This window comes from Drosophila bipectinata, chromosome 2R, assembly GCF_030179905.1.
Source record: "Drosophila bipectinata strain 14024-0381.07 chromosome 2R, DbipHiC1v2, whole genome shotgun sequence".
In the NCBI taxonomy this organism is placed as follows: Eukaryota; Metazoa; Arthropoda; class Insecta; order Diptera; family Drosophilidae; genus Drosophila; species Drosophila bipectinata.
Window position 1 is genome coordinate 13,008,409 of NC_091737.1, and position 14,472 is coordinate 13,022,880.

Genomic DNA, 14,472 nt, shown 5'->3' on the forward strand with positions numbered 1-14,472 from the left:
TAGCTGTGACACAAGCCTAATTGCATATGTACCTAGAACCTAGATCCTAGAACCGTAAACCTTAAACCAGACATATAACAACATCTATGTATGTGGAATATAATTAGGCCATCGATGTTGCATGTTTGTTAGTTTAAATGGATGTGTACCTGTCACCATGATAATGACAAACTCTCTCCTAAGCAAATTATCAAAAATATTAATTAGGAACTATTTAATGGCTGTTAAAAAAAACCAAAAAAAAAGAAATATAATTATGTATAAATTATAATTCACACAGAGTCAGAGATGAATGTTAAAAATCGTAAAGCCGCAACAGCTCAAATCGAAAATTAGCCAAGAGTAGCCAAGCAAAAAGAATAACTGTCAATTCGATAAAAAAATTGGACAAAATAATTATAATTTTAACATTTAATTGGCGAATAATAATCTAGAGTAAGAAGAGTTTACTTTAAAACCCCAAACAGAGGAGCTTCAAATTTTATATAAGATTTTGGGATAAAAACGGAATAGATAAAAAATATTTCAAAGAACCTGGAAAGCACTAGACAAGTAATTTAATAAATGTAATTCATATCCTTCTGACGACCCGAAAATATATGTATGAGAAACCTTCAACCACAAACCCACCAGTTCAGTGTACACAGAAAAATCAGATAAATCTATAATTGTGCATGATCAACAATAAATATCCATAAAAAGTGCAAACGGAATAATTTAGACTTAAGCGGAAAACGTATTCAGTTTATGCATTTTAAGAAAACATTTAGCATCCTCTAAATACAAACAGAAAAAAGGTTAAAAATAGTTATTTTAAAGTGGAAGATGATAAAATAATTTCATTTCTCATTTAAAAAATACAAACCCACAAATTGCTTAAGCCAGGGCCGGATTATGTATACAGAATATCTTATTAAAATAAATGTATAAAATCTTTGCTGTTCTGGTAATCAAAAATATATGTTATATCAAAATTAAATTATAAGTCATTACTACAACATATTCCAAAGATGCCAAACATAAAAAAGTAATCGGAAATAATTTAAATATAACTATGTTAAAATGTAACAATAAGAATGGAAAAACAATATTCATAATAAATATTTATGGGTTTTAACAAAAAAATTTAAAGAGTTTTTTTATTTAAAAAAAAAGTTGTGGTGAGAAACAAGGATGATAGTAATCCCGCGGATTTAAGAGACCGTTATGGGCACCGAAGGCGAATTCCCACCATATTCTGATCTGCCTCCTCTCGCATAATCGGCATTAACTACAATTAAATTAATCCGGCCAAAGAGAGGGGCTTTTTAAGTTTTATACCGATAGCGCGTTTTGAACCGGCAATTTCATGGAAATTATTGACTCGCCGCTCTACGCTGAGCACCACGAAAACGCCCTTTCTACATGCGGCAGAACTACATCAAGTCGTCTAAAGAAGTATAATCTATATACCTTGTCGTGTCGCCCGAACAAAACACAGACTTCTCCGCGCCCTCGACGGCCTTGTCAATGGTCGAGTGGTTAGAGTGCGCGACTAGAAAACTCAGACTGTCGCTGAGGGTTAGGGTTCGAATCGTCACTATTACTTTTATATTATATTTTTTACTTTTCTTTTTTAATTAAATTTATTCAGTTTTTTTTAAGGCTTCAAAATATTCAACTCTTTTTTTTCGAATATAATAAATATGAAAATGTTAAAACTCTTACCCCAAATACGTAAATATGTGCAAATAATGAATTGGTTACAGTTTTATTTATTTTAAAGTGTGTATAATTTGTAAACTTGCCTTAAAAAAAGATCCAAATCATTCAATTTGGAGTTTCTACCCAGTGCAATGTCTTTGAGGATCTTTGGTATACTGGTATTGTTAGTGACCCTTATGGATATTCCCATGGCTTTGGGAAAAAAAGGCGTCGAGTATAAATGGTGCACTAGGGCTGTCGATGGATTTTGTGCCAATTAAGTTGTACAATCTTTTATTTTCTTTATTTTATAGATCTTAAAAATAAAGTAACAGCCAAGTAACCCAAGAATTTTTTGATTAAGCAAATACTTTGAATAGTAATATAAATATAAAGAACTGAAAACATAATAAAACAACATGCAGGCAGTTGACAATGAGGTAAAAAGGGGTACCACTCTTAGTCCACGTTCTAATCCCTCACTAATTCCATAGCCCAAGCGGACAAAGAGATATGTCGACGAAGTGTTTAGCCAAATTCAGGCCAAGCCTGGCGTGGAGGACATACTCATCATGAATCATTCGGGCGTGCCTGTCAAAACGTCAATGGAACGTCAGGAGGGACTGCAGTATGCTTGTCTCTACGACAACTTGCGGGAAAAGTGCCAGGCATTCCTCTCCAAAATGGAACCACCTCAAACCCTAACCCTTCTGCGGGTTCGCACCAAGTTCAATGAGGTTTTAATCTCACCAGATGCCAAAATAACTGTGTTGGTTGTCCAAAACGCCAAAGATACTTTCCTCAAACTTAAAGAGAAAGGTGCTACCATGGAGTAATAATCAAACACTTGATTCGCCGAGAACCCTTCGATTAGGGCCCCACAATTGTTTATTAATCTACACCTGTTTGAAGACAAATGTATTGCAAAAATAAAGCTTAAAGTTAATAAAATAAAGCCAATGGCTAACAACAGTTGTCCAGGCACAGACTTCTGAAGAACATTGAAAATGTCTGCGTACTCTTTATGGTTTGTTCTTCAATTAGAAATTCTCAGTTTGGCGGTCGATGCTAGCCACAACATGGAAACCTTGATGCAAAAGGTCCTGGATGTATACCGAGGAAATGGAAGCCTCAGCGATGCAGAACTTTCCACAGTCAGCCATATCGTGTGCCCACTACTGCTGTTCTTTATTTGGATTATATCTATAGGTGGGTTATCATTGAAAATAAAAACAGCGCTGATGTTTTTATATCCTCAGGTATGATGGTGTGCTCCTGCTTGTACTTCAACTGCGTAAAGTCGAAAACAACCACTTACGATTCGAGTAGCTTCGAGCTGCAGGAGGTTCATGTTTTGGATCCATCATACCATGTCAAAGACTGTGCCTGCTTGGGCTGCCTACATCGGCAGCTGGCAAATGAAATGAAAAGTGAAAAATAATTAGGCTGTAACAAGTTTTCAATAATAAACAATAGTAATTTCCATTTATTTAGTGTCGATTCATTTAATACTAAGAAAACAAAAATTAGTGTTTCGTTTACAACATAGTCGATAAGGATAATTCATATTTGGTATAAGATATCATTTCAAGGAACTGAAGATACTAAAACTTTTAGTAACGTTTTCGTAATGTATAAAGTATGTTGCTAATTCTAAATTAAGTGAAATTAAGACAAAATCTTATAAGGCAATATTTGGATTTCATTCGAGATTCTTGATAATAATATAAATGGCTTTTCATTCGATGCTTAGCTTTGAGAGCGTCAAAACATCCTCCTGAATTGGTGACAAAGTCAGTTTCATATCATGATCCTTCAGCAAATGACGAAATATTTTAAACTGCTTGTCAGTATACATTGATCGTGTTAAATCGGTAGACACACTAGCCGAGTTCTTAAACTGCTCGATTATTTCTTCAATGTCCTTTACGAACGCCTTATCCTTATCATCCTGGATCAGATCGGTGTCAGTAGTCTTGGGCTGTTCCTTTCTACAAGACAAGGCACGCGTCCACAAATCGCGTGTAGCATCTTTATACTTTGTAATTCTATTTTCTAAATTGACTATCTCGTTGTTAATCTCGTGGTTGGAGGGCTGAATTTTCTGTGCCTTCAAGAAGGAGATGCGAGCCTGTTCATACTCTCCTAAGGTCAACAGGGCCCGACCCTCCTGGAATAAGGCCTTGCAAGAAGGATTGTTCTCGGTTAGTCGGCGCACTGCCTTCATTATGATGCACACGCGTTGCGGCTTGTTGATCTTGTTGTAGCAGATCATCAGATTTTGCTAAGGAATGGATTATTGGTAACAAAATATAAGAAGAATCATTATTAATACATACGTATAGAGTAATCAGCATTTGGGTCTGCTTTTCCTCCTCCTTCTCGTTGGCCAATCGGCAATAGTTCAAGGAGTTGACAGCCTTTTCGAATGAAGATGCAGCATATTGATAGCGCCCGCGCTTCACGCAATCCTTGCCGTGCAAATGTATTTCCTGGACTTTGGGATACACGACACAGAACTTGTCACGATCCTCCTTGGCGATTCCATCAGCCGCCTCGGCGTCTCCAATAAGCGAGTAGTCGATTACCTCGACCCTAAAGAGTCCATCAGCCTTTGGCTTTATGCGTGGCGGACAGCCCAGCTCCCGAAAAAGCAACTTGTACGAAATAATGAACTCTGCCTGCTCATAAGGACGCATAGTAAGCACGGCGGCCTCGAGCCCCTCAATCACCTGGCACTGGCCCGTAACGAACTCAAACTTCGTGCCGCGCAGCAGGGACGAATCGAACGGAGCGTTCTCGCCCTCCCAGTAGCCACTATAGCGCACACCTACTCGGGCTCTTTCCGGTACAACTTCACGGTCCAAGTGCCCCTGGCGTGTGACTCTTTTGTACAAGAAGTCATTTATGGGATCCATCAAGCAGCGCAATTCGTCAAAGGTCCGAGTCCAAGGGGAGATCAGTTTTTCGGTATCCACGTCAATGGCATCTTCAAAATCACTGTCGTCGCTACCATGGCCCAGGAAGTCATCTGTGGACCGTCGGCTATCCCTCAAGTCCACCTCGAATTGGCATCCTTCCTTCACAAGGTCGCTGAAAGGGATAAAGTTTCCATGTTACTGCACGTGTTTATGGATTAGCAGAAATCGTCCTACTCACGCAAAAGTCAAAGGTTTCTTAAGTAGCTGGGTGCTGGTAGGATAGTAGGGCTCGTCCATTTCGACACGCAATTTCGTATGACGCAGTTAAATAAAGTTTCTGAGAATGCGCGCAAGGTTCGTACCTGTCCAGAGATGTGTTGCGAAAGAGACAGAACTTGATATCGTGATCCTTACCAACACTGATCAATGTAATCGATATCCGATAAAGCCCAATCTTTTTGAATTACGAAACTGATTCTTTTAAGCTATGATTTTTTATGCTTTGGTTTCTAAGGTTTCTAAAATCAGAGTTTATAATATTCATTCATTTATTTTTAATACATTATTTAAATTTCAGTTTCCGGATATATGACGAACATGTGCAGATATAAAGATACAAAGGAAATGAGTCATCAGACTCTCAATTAAAATAAATAAATATTAGAAATGCTGTAGCAGCATTCTTGATAGCAGACACAAAAGTATGAGAAATTATTGCGTCTTTTTAGAAAACAGAGCTCCTTTGTTTGTAGATTTTATTTCAATTTGAACACTCTCCAACCATTGTATTTCAAGGAAAGAATATTTGGGGAATATAACAAGAAAAACTAAAAAACACAATGAGGAATGCTTTTGAAATGGCCTTGAGGGGTTTTCTGCCAGGAACAGTATATGCAGGTTATGACTATGATTTGTATATTAAAGGTGTTACTCTAAGAAAGCATTAAACAATATGATATAACGAGCCATGTTCATTTCTTGAGCAGTTTGCTCATGTCCTTGTTCTGCTTGTTCATCTTCAGGTCCACATCCTCAATTTTGTAATTCATATTATCAATCAGTTCATTCTGCGACTCGATTTCGCTGCCCAAATCAAGGGCCAATAGCTTCAGGTCCGACAGATTGCCACACATCTCCTCCAGATTGGCGTCAATTTGGGCCTGGAAGGGATTGCTTGCCTGAGCTTGAGATTGGTAGGTACTGCTTGGATCTCCTCGCAAGCGGCTAACTGGATGATTGTCGTAAGGATCCGTTGGAGAGTATGGAGCGGGAGATGCTACTCCGCCGCATGCTCCCTCATTAATGTTACTATTAGCTTCCTGCGACGACTGACTAGCGGTGGGCGAGGCAGTAGCCGATGGTGGCTGGTCCCGATTGCCTGAGAGGTAGTTTTTCAGTCCGCCAAAGACACTTTTGAGGCCATTGAGGTGACGCTGGCTGAAGCGCAAAGTGGCGTTAATCTCGTCCAGCTGATGGGAGGTCTTCTCCAACTGTTCTCGCTGCTTGGCAAGCTCAACAGCCGTCGCCTTGCCCACCTCTTGTGTTTCGTAGAGCAAACCTGTAAATTTCAGACACCTTATGAGCAACGCCCCTTTATTGTTTAGCCTATGCCCCCATCAATTATTACTCAAGCTTTTGTTGGTGGAGTCCAGAGTACGCTGCTCGATGGCTCGTCTTCTCTCTGCGTACGCCAGCTGCTCCGCTGTCATGGACGGCGAACAGGCTGCCTCTTCCTCGTCATCTTCGATCTCGAAGGGATTAGTGCTTCTCGGCTGAGGGACTTTGGGTGTTCCAGTGCGCTTGTTCTGCAGAAACAGGTCGTCGTCCACGTCATCGAATTTGTCGTCGAAATGATTGTGCACTGGCTGCAGGTAGTTATGGGCCATCTTACGCAGGAGCAAATGGAGCACCAGAAATATTCCAATTGGCAAATTTTGTTTTTGTTGTGTTGATACACTTTTGTTTCCTTTGTGGTAGTCTGGTGGTGGACGAAAATTTAATCGATTATCGAATACATCCATTCGATACTTGGCTAATATCGAGAAGAAGAAGACGAGACAATTTTCCATAAGTCGGCGTCGGAATTTTGGATTTTTTTTGAACATAAGTCAAACTTTAGTTTAATTTAGTATAGGATTGCTGAAGCAACGATCAACTCCAATATACACACGTCAGAACAGAACGACGAGAAAATACACAAGTCAAATGCAGCGAAAATCGCACCTTGTGGCCGTGTCATGTGTCATAGCGGTACTTCTGGCGCAGGCGGCGTTGGCGCAGTCCCCGACACATGCAGGAGTGCAGCCAGGTGGCAAACTAATTGAGCTGGACGAGGACAACTGGCACCGCATGTTGGAGGGCGAATGGATGATCGAGTTGTGAGTGTGAAACAATGGTCCAGAGACACTCCCCTCCTCTCCCCCTCCCTCGACGTAACGCAGACGGGGCGTGGTACGCCGGCTGCAGAAGCCCGGAAAGCTGGTTTTCTGGAATGTCGCACTATTTTTTCTCTGTTGATGACTCATCACAGATGCAGCGGTTCTGACGAAGTGCTATCTTTTTATATTTATAGCTTTGCTCCGTGGTGCCCGGCTTGCAAAAATCTTGCTCCCACCTGGGAGCGATTCGCTCGCGTTGCCAAGGATGTCCAAGTCCAAGTGGCCAAGATCGATGTCACAACCTCGCCTTCGCTAAGCGGCCGCTTCTTTGTGACGGCTCTGCCGACCATCTATCAGTGAGACCATAGAATCCTTGCATTAAGAAGGTCATTTAATCCGTTTGTAATCCTCTACAGCGTTAAGGATGGAGAGTTCAGACAGTATAGAGGCGCACGGGATGGCGATGCTCTGTTATTCTTCGTTAAGAAGAAGCAGTGGGAGAGCATTGAACCGCTTTCCGCTTGGAAGAAGCCCGACACCTTCCACATGTCCGTGCTGTCCTATTTCTTTAAGTTATCGCACACTCTGAAGGTACGTTCACCTATCCCGTTTATCACCTACATAAGTTCATTGCATGAGACAGAAGCGGAAGCTTATCAGTGGTGTCATTCGAATGACCCGCCTTTTACCGCGTATTCCCATTCGCTAATTGACTCATTACTTTTGGTCTCCGCTTTTGTTTCGTATGCTGTTATTTCATGTACTAATAGCACACGCAAAAACTCTTTAAGGACTTCAACGGGCGCCTCCAGGAAGAGTATGGACTGCCCACCTGGGGCTCTTATGCCCTCTTCGCCATTGCAACCATCTTTGTCGGCGCCGCTTTGGGGCTGATGCTTGTGTGCCTTGTGGACTTTGTGTATCCACCCAAGAAATCTCAACGTCAGAGCTTCTCCGAGTCGCAGGAACACCTTGCCGACGGCGTCGAGGACCTGGCCACGGAGGAGATTGTTGACGACGGCGAGGCGGACCAGAACGAAGAAAGCGACGAGGAGGAGCAAGATGAAGACGATGAGGAGGACAATGAAGAAGAGGACAGCGAAGAGCAGCCCGGCGATGTTGCCTCACAGGAAAAGGATGCCGATAGTGAGCCGGAGAAAGCCGAGGAGCCTGAACCCAAGCCAGTTGGAGACGCTGCGCCTGAAAAGGCGGAGCCAGTGCGAAAGCGCAAGCCCCGAAAGGGTGATTAGATTCAGCAAGATTCTTCGGGATCAGCCTTAGCGATCAGAAGCGGCAACAAAAAGACTAACACAGAATCGAGAAACAAAAACACAACCTCTTTAAAATCTTGTTTTAGCAGATTTGTCTGCATTTCGCACAAAACTGATTGTTTAACCTGTTTTGCCTGCACTTAATCCTAGCCAGAATCCGGCGTTGTCCGGCCGAGTTGGCGACTCATGTATTTCTAAAACGTCTTAAACAAAAATTATATACTATAACGCGATAAAAACGTAACAATAAATAAATTTAATTTTAGTCGTACATTTTCATATTCGTTTTGCCAAGCATCGTATTTTGTGTTCATATCGATTTTCTTCACAATAATGAATAATTTCTCAGTGTAAGCATTTCATTTGTAATTGAATTTCAATCAAATTGCAAATTGTATTAAATTTTCGTATTACAAAATAAACTATTTAAAAAAATCATACAAATATTTGTCTATTATTATTTACCCAATAAAGTAAAAACACAAAATATAGTTTCACAAATTTATTAGTACATTGTAGGAGTTTATGAAAATAAGAAAAAAATCCCTGCAATTTCGTTATATACGTAAATCTAGAAAATGGTAAGAGTGTGTGGGTGTTGGCCAAAATTTTAATTTTTGTTTTAATATGGTTTCCGAAATCAAAAAAAAGGGTAGTAACTATTGCTTAAAATAGTCTGCTTGTTGCATTATACCTGTTGTGTATATTCATATAAAAAGAGTACAAGATGATTATACATACATATATGTATTTATATCTTTATAAAACGTGATTCATCTTCAGCGTTGTCTGATCTTTGCCTGATCTGTTGGCACTTGTGATTTAAATCGAAATTAACTGGTTTAATTACAACATTTTGATTGTTAAACAAATAATATTTCTTTCAACAAATTGCTATGGCTATTGTTAGGTTCATGTTGCTGGGGTATCGGGGATAAGGTACTTGTGGTGTGTGTGTGTGTGTATATTATAATTTCTTTATATATAAAATATATATTTGATATATATTTTGGTTTGGTTGTAAAACTTGTACTATTGCAGCGTATGGAGGAAGTTTGTTGGTTCATGGTTCATGGAGGAAAAGGATTGGGACAAGGATTGTGGATTGTGGATAGGTTGAGGTTTCATTGAGTTTGTGGTGTGGTTTTCAAATACTTTAAGTAATTGTCTGTGTGTGCATTTGGAAATTTTGCTGTTGTGAATTTCGGTCTCAGGCTGGCTTCAGTTAATTCGTATTCGTACAAAATGGCGAGATGTCAACAAAAACAATTGTTAATTACTTTGAAATATTCAAAAAGCAATCGTGGTGCGTTGTAACTGCAGCTAAAAGCATACTTTTCCCTACCCAACCATTGTTCGGGTTGGTTGGTTGGACTTGCTTTCGGCCCCAGATATTTGTTGTAAAATTAACCAGGGCTAATTTTATAACAAAAAGCGCACTCGCACTTCAGGCTTAAACTACTAAATAACTAATTGAGGTATGAGTGTCGCAGACAACAGTTAGGGGCTGTCTTGCAAAAGGTCTTGCATGGTGAGTGGAAATTTTGATTGGGCCAAAAACTGGCAGAATTTCGTAAACCGGTCTATTGCATAAAATTGCAGGTCTTCGTCCGTCGCCAGGCGGCGTACGGACAAGTAAAAAAGCGTAGCAAACTAGTTGGGCTGAGGTTAAGGATTCGGCCAGGGACTGCTGGCTAGGCAACGAAGTCGAGCGGCCGGTTGAAGCCACCCTTGCGATTCATATACTGACGGTATTTTCGCTTTAAGATTACATGCACTTCTCCGACATCGTTGCCCTCGACCTTCCTGTTTTTGGTGGTGTCGAACGTGCAGAATCCCATTGTCTTCAGCATCTCAACCTCTTCCGGCGACTTGCCCTCCAAATCGGCCTCGTTGATCTTGGGCCGGTCGGCAGCTGCTGCATTGTTCCTCGTCGTTCGCCGGGATGTCGATGGTCCGCTGCTGCTACTTCCGCCGCCACCGCCACCTCCGGCGCCCCTCGAGCGCGATCTGCAAAATTCATGAATAGCCAATTGTGAGTTTTTGAATTTTGATATTCTTCTCACTGAGCGAGTGAATGAGTGAGTGACAGATTCCTGTGATGAAATGGCGGGTGAATTGCATTCAAATTGCAATGAGCCTGGGAATAACTGGGGCGACCTTCAAAATTCTGCACTCGATGGTGCAATTTGAAGTTTTAATTAAGGAAGGGCAACCGGTTGGACAGCTTCATTAGAGGTTTCATTAAAATTCGATTGTAAATGGTAATAATAAAGGTATATGTACATCTGATTTGAAACCAGAAAACTGGACCAATTTTAATTATTTATGTAGGGTATCCCAGACTAACTTATTAATAAAGTACTTCATGGCAGCAGCTCTACGCGTTCTTTGAAATTTTGTTTTGTATTTAGCTTGGCGCTCTTAGATGACATTTTATAGAAGATAACAAGTAAGCTTATATAAAGGATTGGATATGGGTGGAAAGAATCCTAGCCTTAGGACATGTCCTCGATCAGGGCCGCTCGCAATTTGGTTGTCACGGTGGCCGGCTGTGCCTGGTTTAGCTTGAAGACGCTCTCGATCACGGAAATCTCAGTGGCGGTGGTGTTCATTCCCACAAAGGAGAGCCAGTCGTTGACCACCATGCCGGCAGCGAGCACTTCACTGCCTCGGTTTACAGTTCCCGCCACGAGGGGAACTTGCAGCAGGGACGACAGTTCGTCCTGGTCCTGTATGCTTGTCTTGGGGTGCACCATGCCGCCCTGGTTGCTCAAAACCGTATAGGAGCCCACCAGCGTGTTGTCAGCAATGGTCTGACGGAACACTTCCACATTCAGAACGTCGCCGATGATCTCCTCAGTCTCTTTGTCTAGATCTGGGTGCACGAGAGCAACATAGTCGTTACAAGCTATGACGTTGCCCAAGGCTGATAGACGCTCTTCCACTCTCTGGATCTTGACGGCGTCGGGCAGACTGTTCCGCAGGTGCTGCAGCTCCTCGTCCGTGGTGGAATTGGGCACCAGCAGCCCGTTTCTGTTGCCGACAGTGAGGCGACCAATGATGCGGCAGCCGCCCACGTTGGCGTGTATCACCGGGATAGTCTCGGCCAGCTCCGCCTCAAAAGCACTGTAGAAGGTCTCGGAACCGCCAATGGCCACAAGGCAGTATGTGTTTGTAAGTTTGGTGAAGACGCCGATGTCGTCGTTGTTCTCGAATTGCACGCGGAGCGCCATTTCTCTGTGGGTACTGGTTTCTCTGGGCTTGCTTGGATTCTCTCTTTACTGGTAGCTCGGCCTGACTAAGCCTGTTCGTTTGAAGCACTGGGATTTGGTTTATAAGTCCAAGAAACTGTTTAAAATTCGTGATGAAATTCGCAATTTCACTTCACGTGGTAATTTTTAGTGGGGCAGAGCTGCTAAACCATCGATTACTGCCTATCGAAACCGGCCCTATCGATACGCGCCACGAATAAATAAACATGTTTGGAGGCTGGCCAGTGGCCACCCCCGCCCCTTAGCATAAACGATGTTCTTAGACTAGTTTTATACTTATCATGGCTTGGTGGTTTGGTACACTACACTTTGTTATTCACCTAGATCGCCGTCCCCTCGCTCGGTCCCGGTCCCGTTCTCGCTCCCGCTCCCGGCTGCGACTTCTGTCCCGCTCTCGCTCCCTTTCACGGCGACTGCTACCGCCGCCAGCTCCGATGGCTTCACGTTCCCTGGAGCGGCGTTCCCGGCGTTTCTTGCGCTCGGAGCGCTCCTTCTCGCGTCTTCTCAGTGCCGGCGAGGCGGGACTTCGGCTGCGGCCCATGTCTCTCTTGTGTTTCTTGCTGTTGCGTTTGTACTTCTTGTTGCCTTTGCCTGGAAATCCATGGAAATCACTTATTCGTTCGAGGTTAGAGTGCAGGGAAGCTGGCTCACCGTTGCTCTATTCTGTGTCTTGCATTATTTGGGCGACACACCGGCGGGGCTTGGGACGCGTAAACTTAAATCTAAAACGAGTAAACAAGGCTTATCGCGGGGGGACTCCGAAACGGAATGATAAAAATGTTTGGCGGGGATCAGGGGGTAGGAAACTTTCTCAGAAGCTAGTGGTGGTGAAACCGTGATAATAATAATCGATATATCGATATTTTAACATATATTCCAGAATTTAAATATTAAAAGAATAAATTAAAATCTTAAAAATAAAAATAGAAGATGTTTTAACTCTCATTATTTTACACTTTTTATTGTACATTTTTCATAAATTTCATAAATACTCAAAAAAAAACCTGTACAATGGCGCCTTTTATTCTTCTGCAGCCCTGAAGATCGCCCTGCCAACCTGCGAAGAACACAAAGAAAATGCATCTTCAAGATTAAGATACACACAACAATCTGTACAACACAAGTGCGTCAGAATTTTCAGAACCTGCGGTTCGCTGGAAACCGAAAAGTAAATCATTAACAACTAAATGCCATCGAAGAATAGATAGGCCTTGTAGATAGCCCAAAACACTGTGTACAGATACAATCCGTCCGGTTTAACCATGCTGTCGCATCTGCGAAATACATCCGAGGTCGTTGCGGTTCTGGCTTCCATGGGCCTTGGATTGATTCTAACCGTTTTCCTGGCTACGACACCGATTGCGATCGAAGCCACCCAGTCCGGCATTTACGTGGACAATGGCAGGGATCAAACGATCATGCAACGAGTCCTGAGTGAGGACGACAAGCTAGACGTGTCGTATGAGATACTCGAGTTCCTGGGCATCGCCGACCGGCCCACCCGCCTGAGCAGCCACCAACTGTCGCTGAGGAAGTCTGCCCCCAAGTTCTTGCTCGACGTTTACCACCGCATTACGGCAGAGGAGGGATTGGCCGGTGACCAGGACGAGGATGGGCGTAACCGTCGCTCCAAGCGCAGTCTCGATCTGGAGGAGGACAACGGCGAGGCAAAAAATCTCATTACCGATCTAGACAAGCGAGCCATCGACGAGAGTGACATCATTATGACATTCCTCAACAAGCGCAACCACAACGTAGACGAGCTCCGCCACGAGCACGGACGACGTCTTTGGTTTGACGTCTCCAACGTGCCTGTGGACGATTACCTGGTGATGGCCGAACTGCGCCTCTACCAAAACTCCAACGAGGGCAAGTGGATGACCACAAACAAAGAATTTACCATCACGGTATACGCCATTGGAACCGGAACTCTCGGACAGCGCACCATGGAGCCACTATCCTCGGTGAACACCACCGGCGACTACGTTGGATGGTTGGAGATGAACGTTACGGAGGGACTTCATGAGTGGCTTATTAAATCCAAGGAAAATCACGGCATCTACATCGGTGCCCATGCTGTGAACCGACCGGATAGGGAGGTAAAGCTGGACGATATCGGGCTGATCCACCGCAAGGCCGACGACGAGTTCCAGCCATTCATGATCGGCTTTTTCCGTGGACCGGAGTTGATCAAGACCAATGCCCACAGTAGCCACCACAGGAGTAAGCGCAGCGCCACCCACCAACCTAAGCGTAAGAAGTCGGTGTCTACGAACATGAATCCTCTGCAAAACGTTCCCATAGAGAGCACGCGCAGCTGCCAGATGCACACCCTGTATATAGACTTCAAGGACCTGCTGTGGCACGACTGGATCATCGCACCGGAAGGGTATGGAGCGTTCTATTGCAGCGGCGAGTGCAACTTTCCGCTCAACGCCCATATGAACGCCACCAACCATGCTATCGTCCAGACCCTGGTCCACCTGATGGAACCCAAGAAGGTGCCGAAGCCCTGCTGTGCACCCACCCGACTGGGTGCCCTGCCAGTGCTGTATCATTTGAACGACGAGAACGTAAACCTGAAAAAGTATAGAAACATGATTGTGAAATCGTGCGGGTGCCATTGAGTTTCGATTTACCAACCCACCTAGGCTAAGAATCAAGAAAAAATGAATCATTTCTGTGTAGATGTCCGTCTCTGTACTAATCTCGAATATTTTTTATAGAAATATACAGCGCTGTACCTAACTACCATAAATTCGGACCAGACCTTACTCGCGGGCTGTGATCCGGCATCGTCAATCTATTTTATGCGACTTGTATTGTCGCTAATGATATTAATAGTGCCTTACGGAGCGTTAACTATGTGTAACTCGAAAATTCCATACAGACGCTTAATAAACGGCCATAAACTTATGTTTTTTATTGTTTTATTCAATGAATG

The 14,472-nt window shown here is 43.1% G+C and overlaps 8 protein-coding genes across 9 annotated transcripts; 4 read left to right on the forward strand and 4 right to left on the reverse strand.

Annotated features, from left to right (window-relative positions):
- Positions 1 to 1,802: 1,802 nt before the first annotated feature.
- On the forward strand, positions 1,803 to 2,691 carry LOC108131515 (dynein light chain roadblock-type 1). Its single transcript, XM_070278837.1, has 3 exons — positions 1,803 to 1,927; positions 1,998 to 2,123; positions 2,178 to 2,691. The coding sequence occupies exons 2-3, from the start codon at positions 2,103 to 2,105 to the stop codon at positions 2,517 to 2,519; spliced, it is 363 nt and encodes a 120-aa protein (XP_070134938.1). The 5' UTR covers positions 1,803 to 1,927; positions 1,998 to 2,102; the 3' UTR covers positions 2,520 to 2,691.
- On the forward strand, positions 2,691 to 3,174 carry LOC108131418 (uncharacterized). The gene is made up of 2 exons (XM_017250289.3): positions 2,691 to 2,892; positions 2,943 to 3,174. The coding sequence occupies exons 1-2, from the start codon at positions 2,691 to 2,693 to the stop codon at positions 3,122 to 3,124; spliced, it is 384 nt and encodes a 127-aa protein (XP_017105778.3). The 3' UTR covers positions 3,125 to 3,174.
- Positions 3,175 to 3,202: 28 nt separating this feature from the next.
- Positions 3,203 to 5,051, reverse strand: shu (shutdown). The gene is made up of 3 exons (XM_017250779.3): positions 4,843 to 5,051; positions 4,023 to 4,776; positions 3,203 to 3,967 (listed from the first exon to the last, which is right to left on the reverse strand). Exons 1-3 carry the CDS (start codon positions 4,899 to 4,901, stop codon positions 3,422 to 3,424), a joined length of 1,359 nt encoding a protein of 452 aa, XP_017106268.1. The 5' UTR covers positions 4,902 to 5,051; the 3' UTR covers positions 3,203 to 3,421.
- Positions 5,052 to 5,134: 83 nt separating this feature from the next.
- On the reverse strand, positions 5,135 to 6,605 carry Snap29 (Synaptosomal-associated protein 29kDa). Its single transcript, XM_017250780.3, has 2 exons — positions 6,232 to 6,605; positions 5,135 to 6,162 (listed from the first exon to the last, which is right to left on the reverse strand). Exons 1-2 carry the CDS (start codon positions 6,488 to 6,490, stop codon positions 5,576 to 5,578), a joined length of 846 nt encoding a protein of 281 aa, XP_017106269.2. The 5' UTR covers positions 6,491 to 6,605; the 3' UTR covers positions 5,135 to 5,575.
- A 44-nt stretch (positions 6,606 to 6,649) lies between these two features.
- On the forward strand, positions 6,650 to 8,697 carry LOC108131740 (thioredoxin-related transmembrane protein 1). Of its 2 annotated transcripts, none has more exons than XM_017250781.3 (4): positions 6,650 to 6,982; positions 7,177 to 7,338; positions 7,399 to 7,573; positions 7,753 to 8,697. In XM_017250781.3, the coding sequence occupies exons 1-4, from the start codon at positions 6,810 to 6,812 to the stop codon at positions 8,230 to 8,232; spliced, it is 990 nt and encodes a 329-aa protein (XP_017106270.1). In that variant the 5' UTR covers positions 6,650 to 6,809; the 3' UTR covers positions 8,233 to 8,697. The 2 variants fall into 2 exon arrangements, with proteins under 2 accessions (XP_017106270.1, XP_017106271.1); XM_017250782.3 differs by having other exon boundaries at positions 6,654 to 6,982; positions 7,774 to 8,697.
- Positions 8,698 to 8,742: 45 nt separating this feature from the next.
- ytr (U4/U6.U5 small nuclear ribonucleoprotein 27 kDa protein yantar) lies at positions 8,743 to 12,344 on the reverse strand. Its single transcript, XM_017250867.3, has 3 exons — positions 12,180 to 12,344; positions 11,849 to 12,119; positions 8,743 to 10,263 (listed from the first exon to the last, which is right to left on the reverse strand). The coding sequence occupies exons 2-3, from the start codon at positions 12,067 to 12,069 to the stop codon at positions 9,948 to 9,950; spliced, it is 537 nt and encodes a 178-aa protein (XP_017106356.1). The 5' UTR covers positions 12,070 to 12,119; positions 12,180 to 12,344; the 3' UTR covers positions 8,743 to 9,947.
- eIF6 (eukaryotic translation initiation factor 6) lies at positions 10,641 to 11,697 on the reverse strand. Its single transcript, XM_017250865.3, has one exon. The coding sequence runs from the start codon at positions 11,487 to 11,489 to the stop codon at positions 10,752 to 10,754; it is 738 nt and encodes a 245-aa protein (XP_017106354.1). The 5' UTR covers positions 11,490 to 11,697; the 3' UTR covers positions 10,641 to 10,751.
- A 246-nt stretch (positions 12,345 to 12,590) lies between the features above and the next one.
- gbb (glass bottom boat) lies at positions 12,591 to 14,444 on the forward strand. The gene has a single exon (XM_017250771.3). The coding sequence runs from the start codon at positions 12,791 to 12,793 to the stop codon at positions 14,153 to 14,155; it is 1,365 nt and encodes a 454-aa protein (XP_017106260.2). The 5' UTR covers positions 12,591 to 12,790; the 3' UTR covers positions 14,156 to 14,444.
- Positions 14,445 to 14,472: the final 28 nt, after the last annotated feature.

Bases quoted from the DNA above. Each gene is read 5' to 3' on its own strand.
- LOC108131515 (XM_070278837.1), top strand. From the start codon at position 2,103: ATGCAGGCAGTTGACAATGAG. The intron at 2,124-2,177 runs GTAAAAAGGGGT...CTAATTCCATAG, and splicing joins TGCAGGCAGTTGACAATGAG to CCCAAGCGGACAAAGAGATA.
- Snap29 (XM_017250780.3), bottom strand. From the start codon at position 6,490: ATGGCCCATAACTACCTGCAGCCAGTGCACAATCATTTCGACGACAAA. The intron at 6,163-6,231 runs GTAATAATTGAT...TGAAATTTACAG, and splicing joins CTCCACCAACAAAAGCTTGA to GTTTGCTCTACGAAACACAA.
- LOC108131740 (XM_017250781.3), top strand. From the start codon at position 6,810: ATGCAGCGAAAATCGCACCTTGTGGCCGTGTCATGTGTCATAGCGGTA. The intron at 6,983-7,176 runs GTGAGTGTGAAA...TTATATTTATAG, and splicing joins GGCGAATGGATGATCGAGTT to CTTTGCTCCGTGGTGCCCGG. The intron at 7,574-7,752 runs GTACGTTCACCT...ATGTACTAATAG, and splicing joins AGTTATCGCACACTCTGAAG to CACACGCAAAAACTCTTTAA.
- gbb (XM_017250771.3), top strand. From the start codon at position 12,791: ATGCTGTCGCATCTGCGAAATACATCCGAGGTCGTTGCGGTTCTGGCT.
- LOC108131418 (XM_017250289.3), top strand. From the start codon at position 2,691: ATGTCTGCGTACTCTTTATGGTTTGTTCTTCAATTAGAAATTCTCAGT. The intron at 2,893-2,942 runs GTGGGTTATCAT...TTATATCCTCAG, and splicing joins TATTTGGATTATATCTATAG to GTATGATGGTGTGCTCCTGC.
- shu (XM_017250779.3), bottom strand. From the start codon at position 4,901: ATGGACGAGCCCTACTATCCTACCAGCACCCAGCTACTTAAGAAACCT. The intron at 4,777-4,842 runs GTGAGTAGGACG...TATCCCTTTCAG, and splicing joins AAGAAACCTTTGACTTTTGC to CGACCTTGTGAAGGAAGGAT. The intron at 3,968-4,022 runs GTATGTATTAAT...TCCATTCCTTAG, and splicing joins AAATGCTGATTACTCTATAC to CAAAATCTGATGATCTGCTA.
- ytr (XM_017250867.3), bottom strand. From the start codon at position 12,069: ATGGGCCGCAGCCGAAGTCCCGCCTCGCCGGCACTGAGAAGACGCGAG. The intron at 10,264-11,848 runs GTGAATAACAAA...TGAATTTTGCAG, and splicing joins GCGAGGGGACGGCGATCTAG to ATCGCGCTCGAGGGGCGCCG.
- eIF6 (XM_017250865.3), bottom strand. From the start codon at position 11,489: ATGGCGCTCCGCGTGCAATTCGAGAACAACGACGACATCGGCGTCTTC.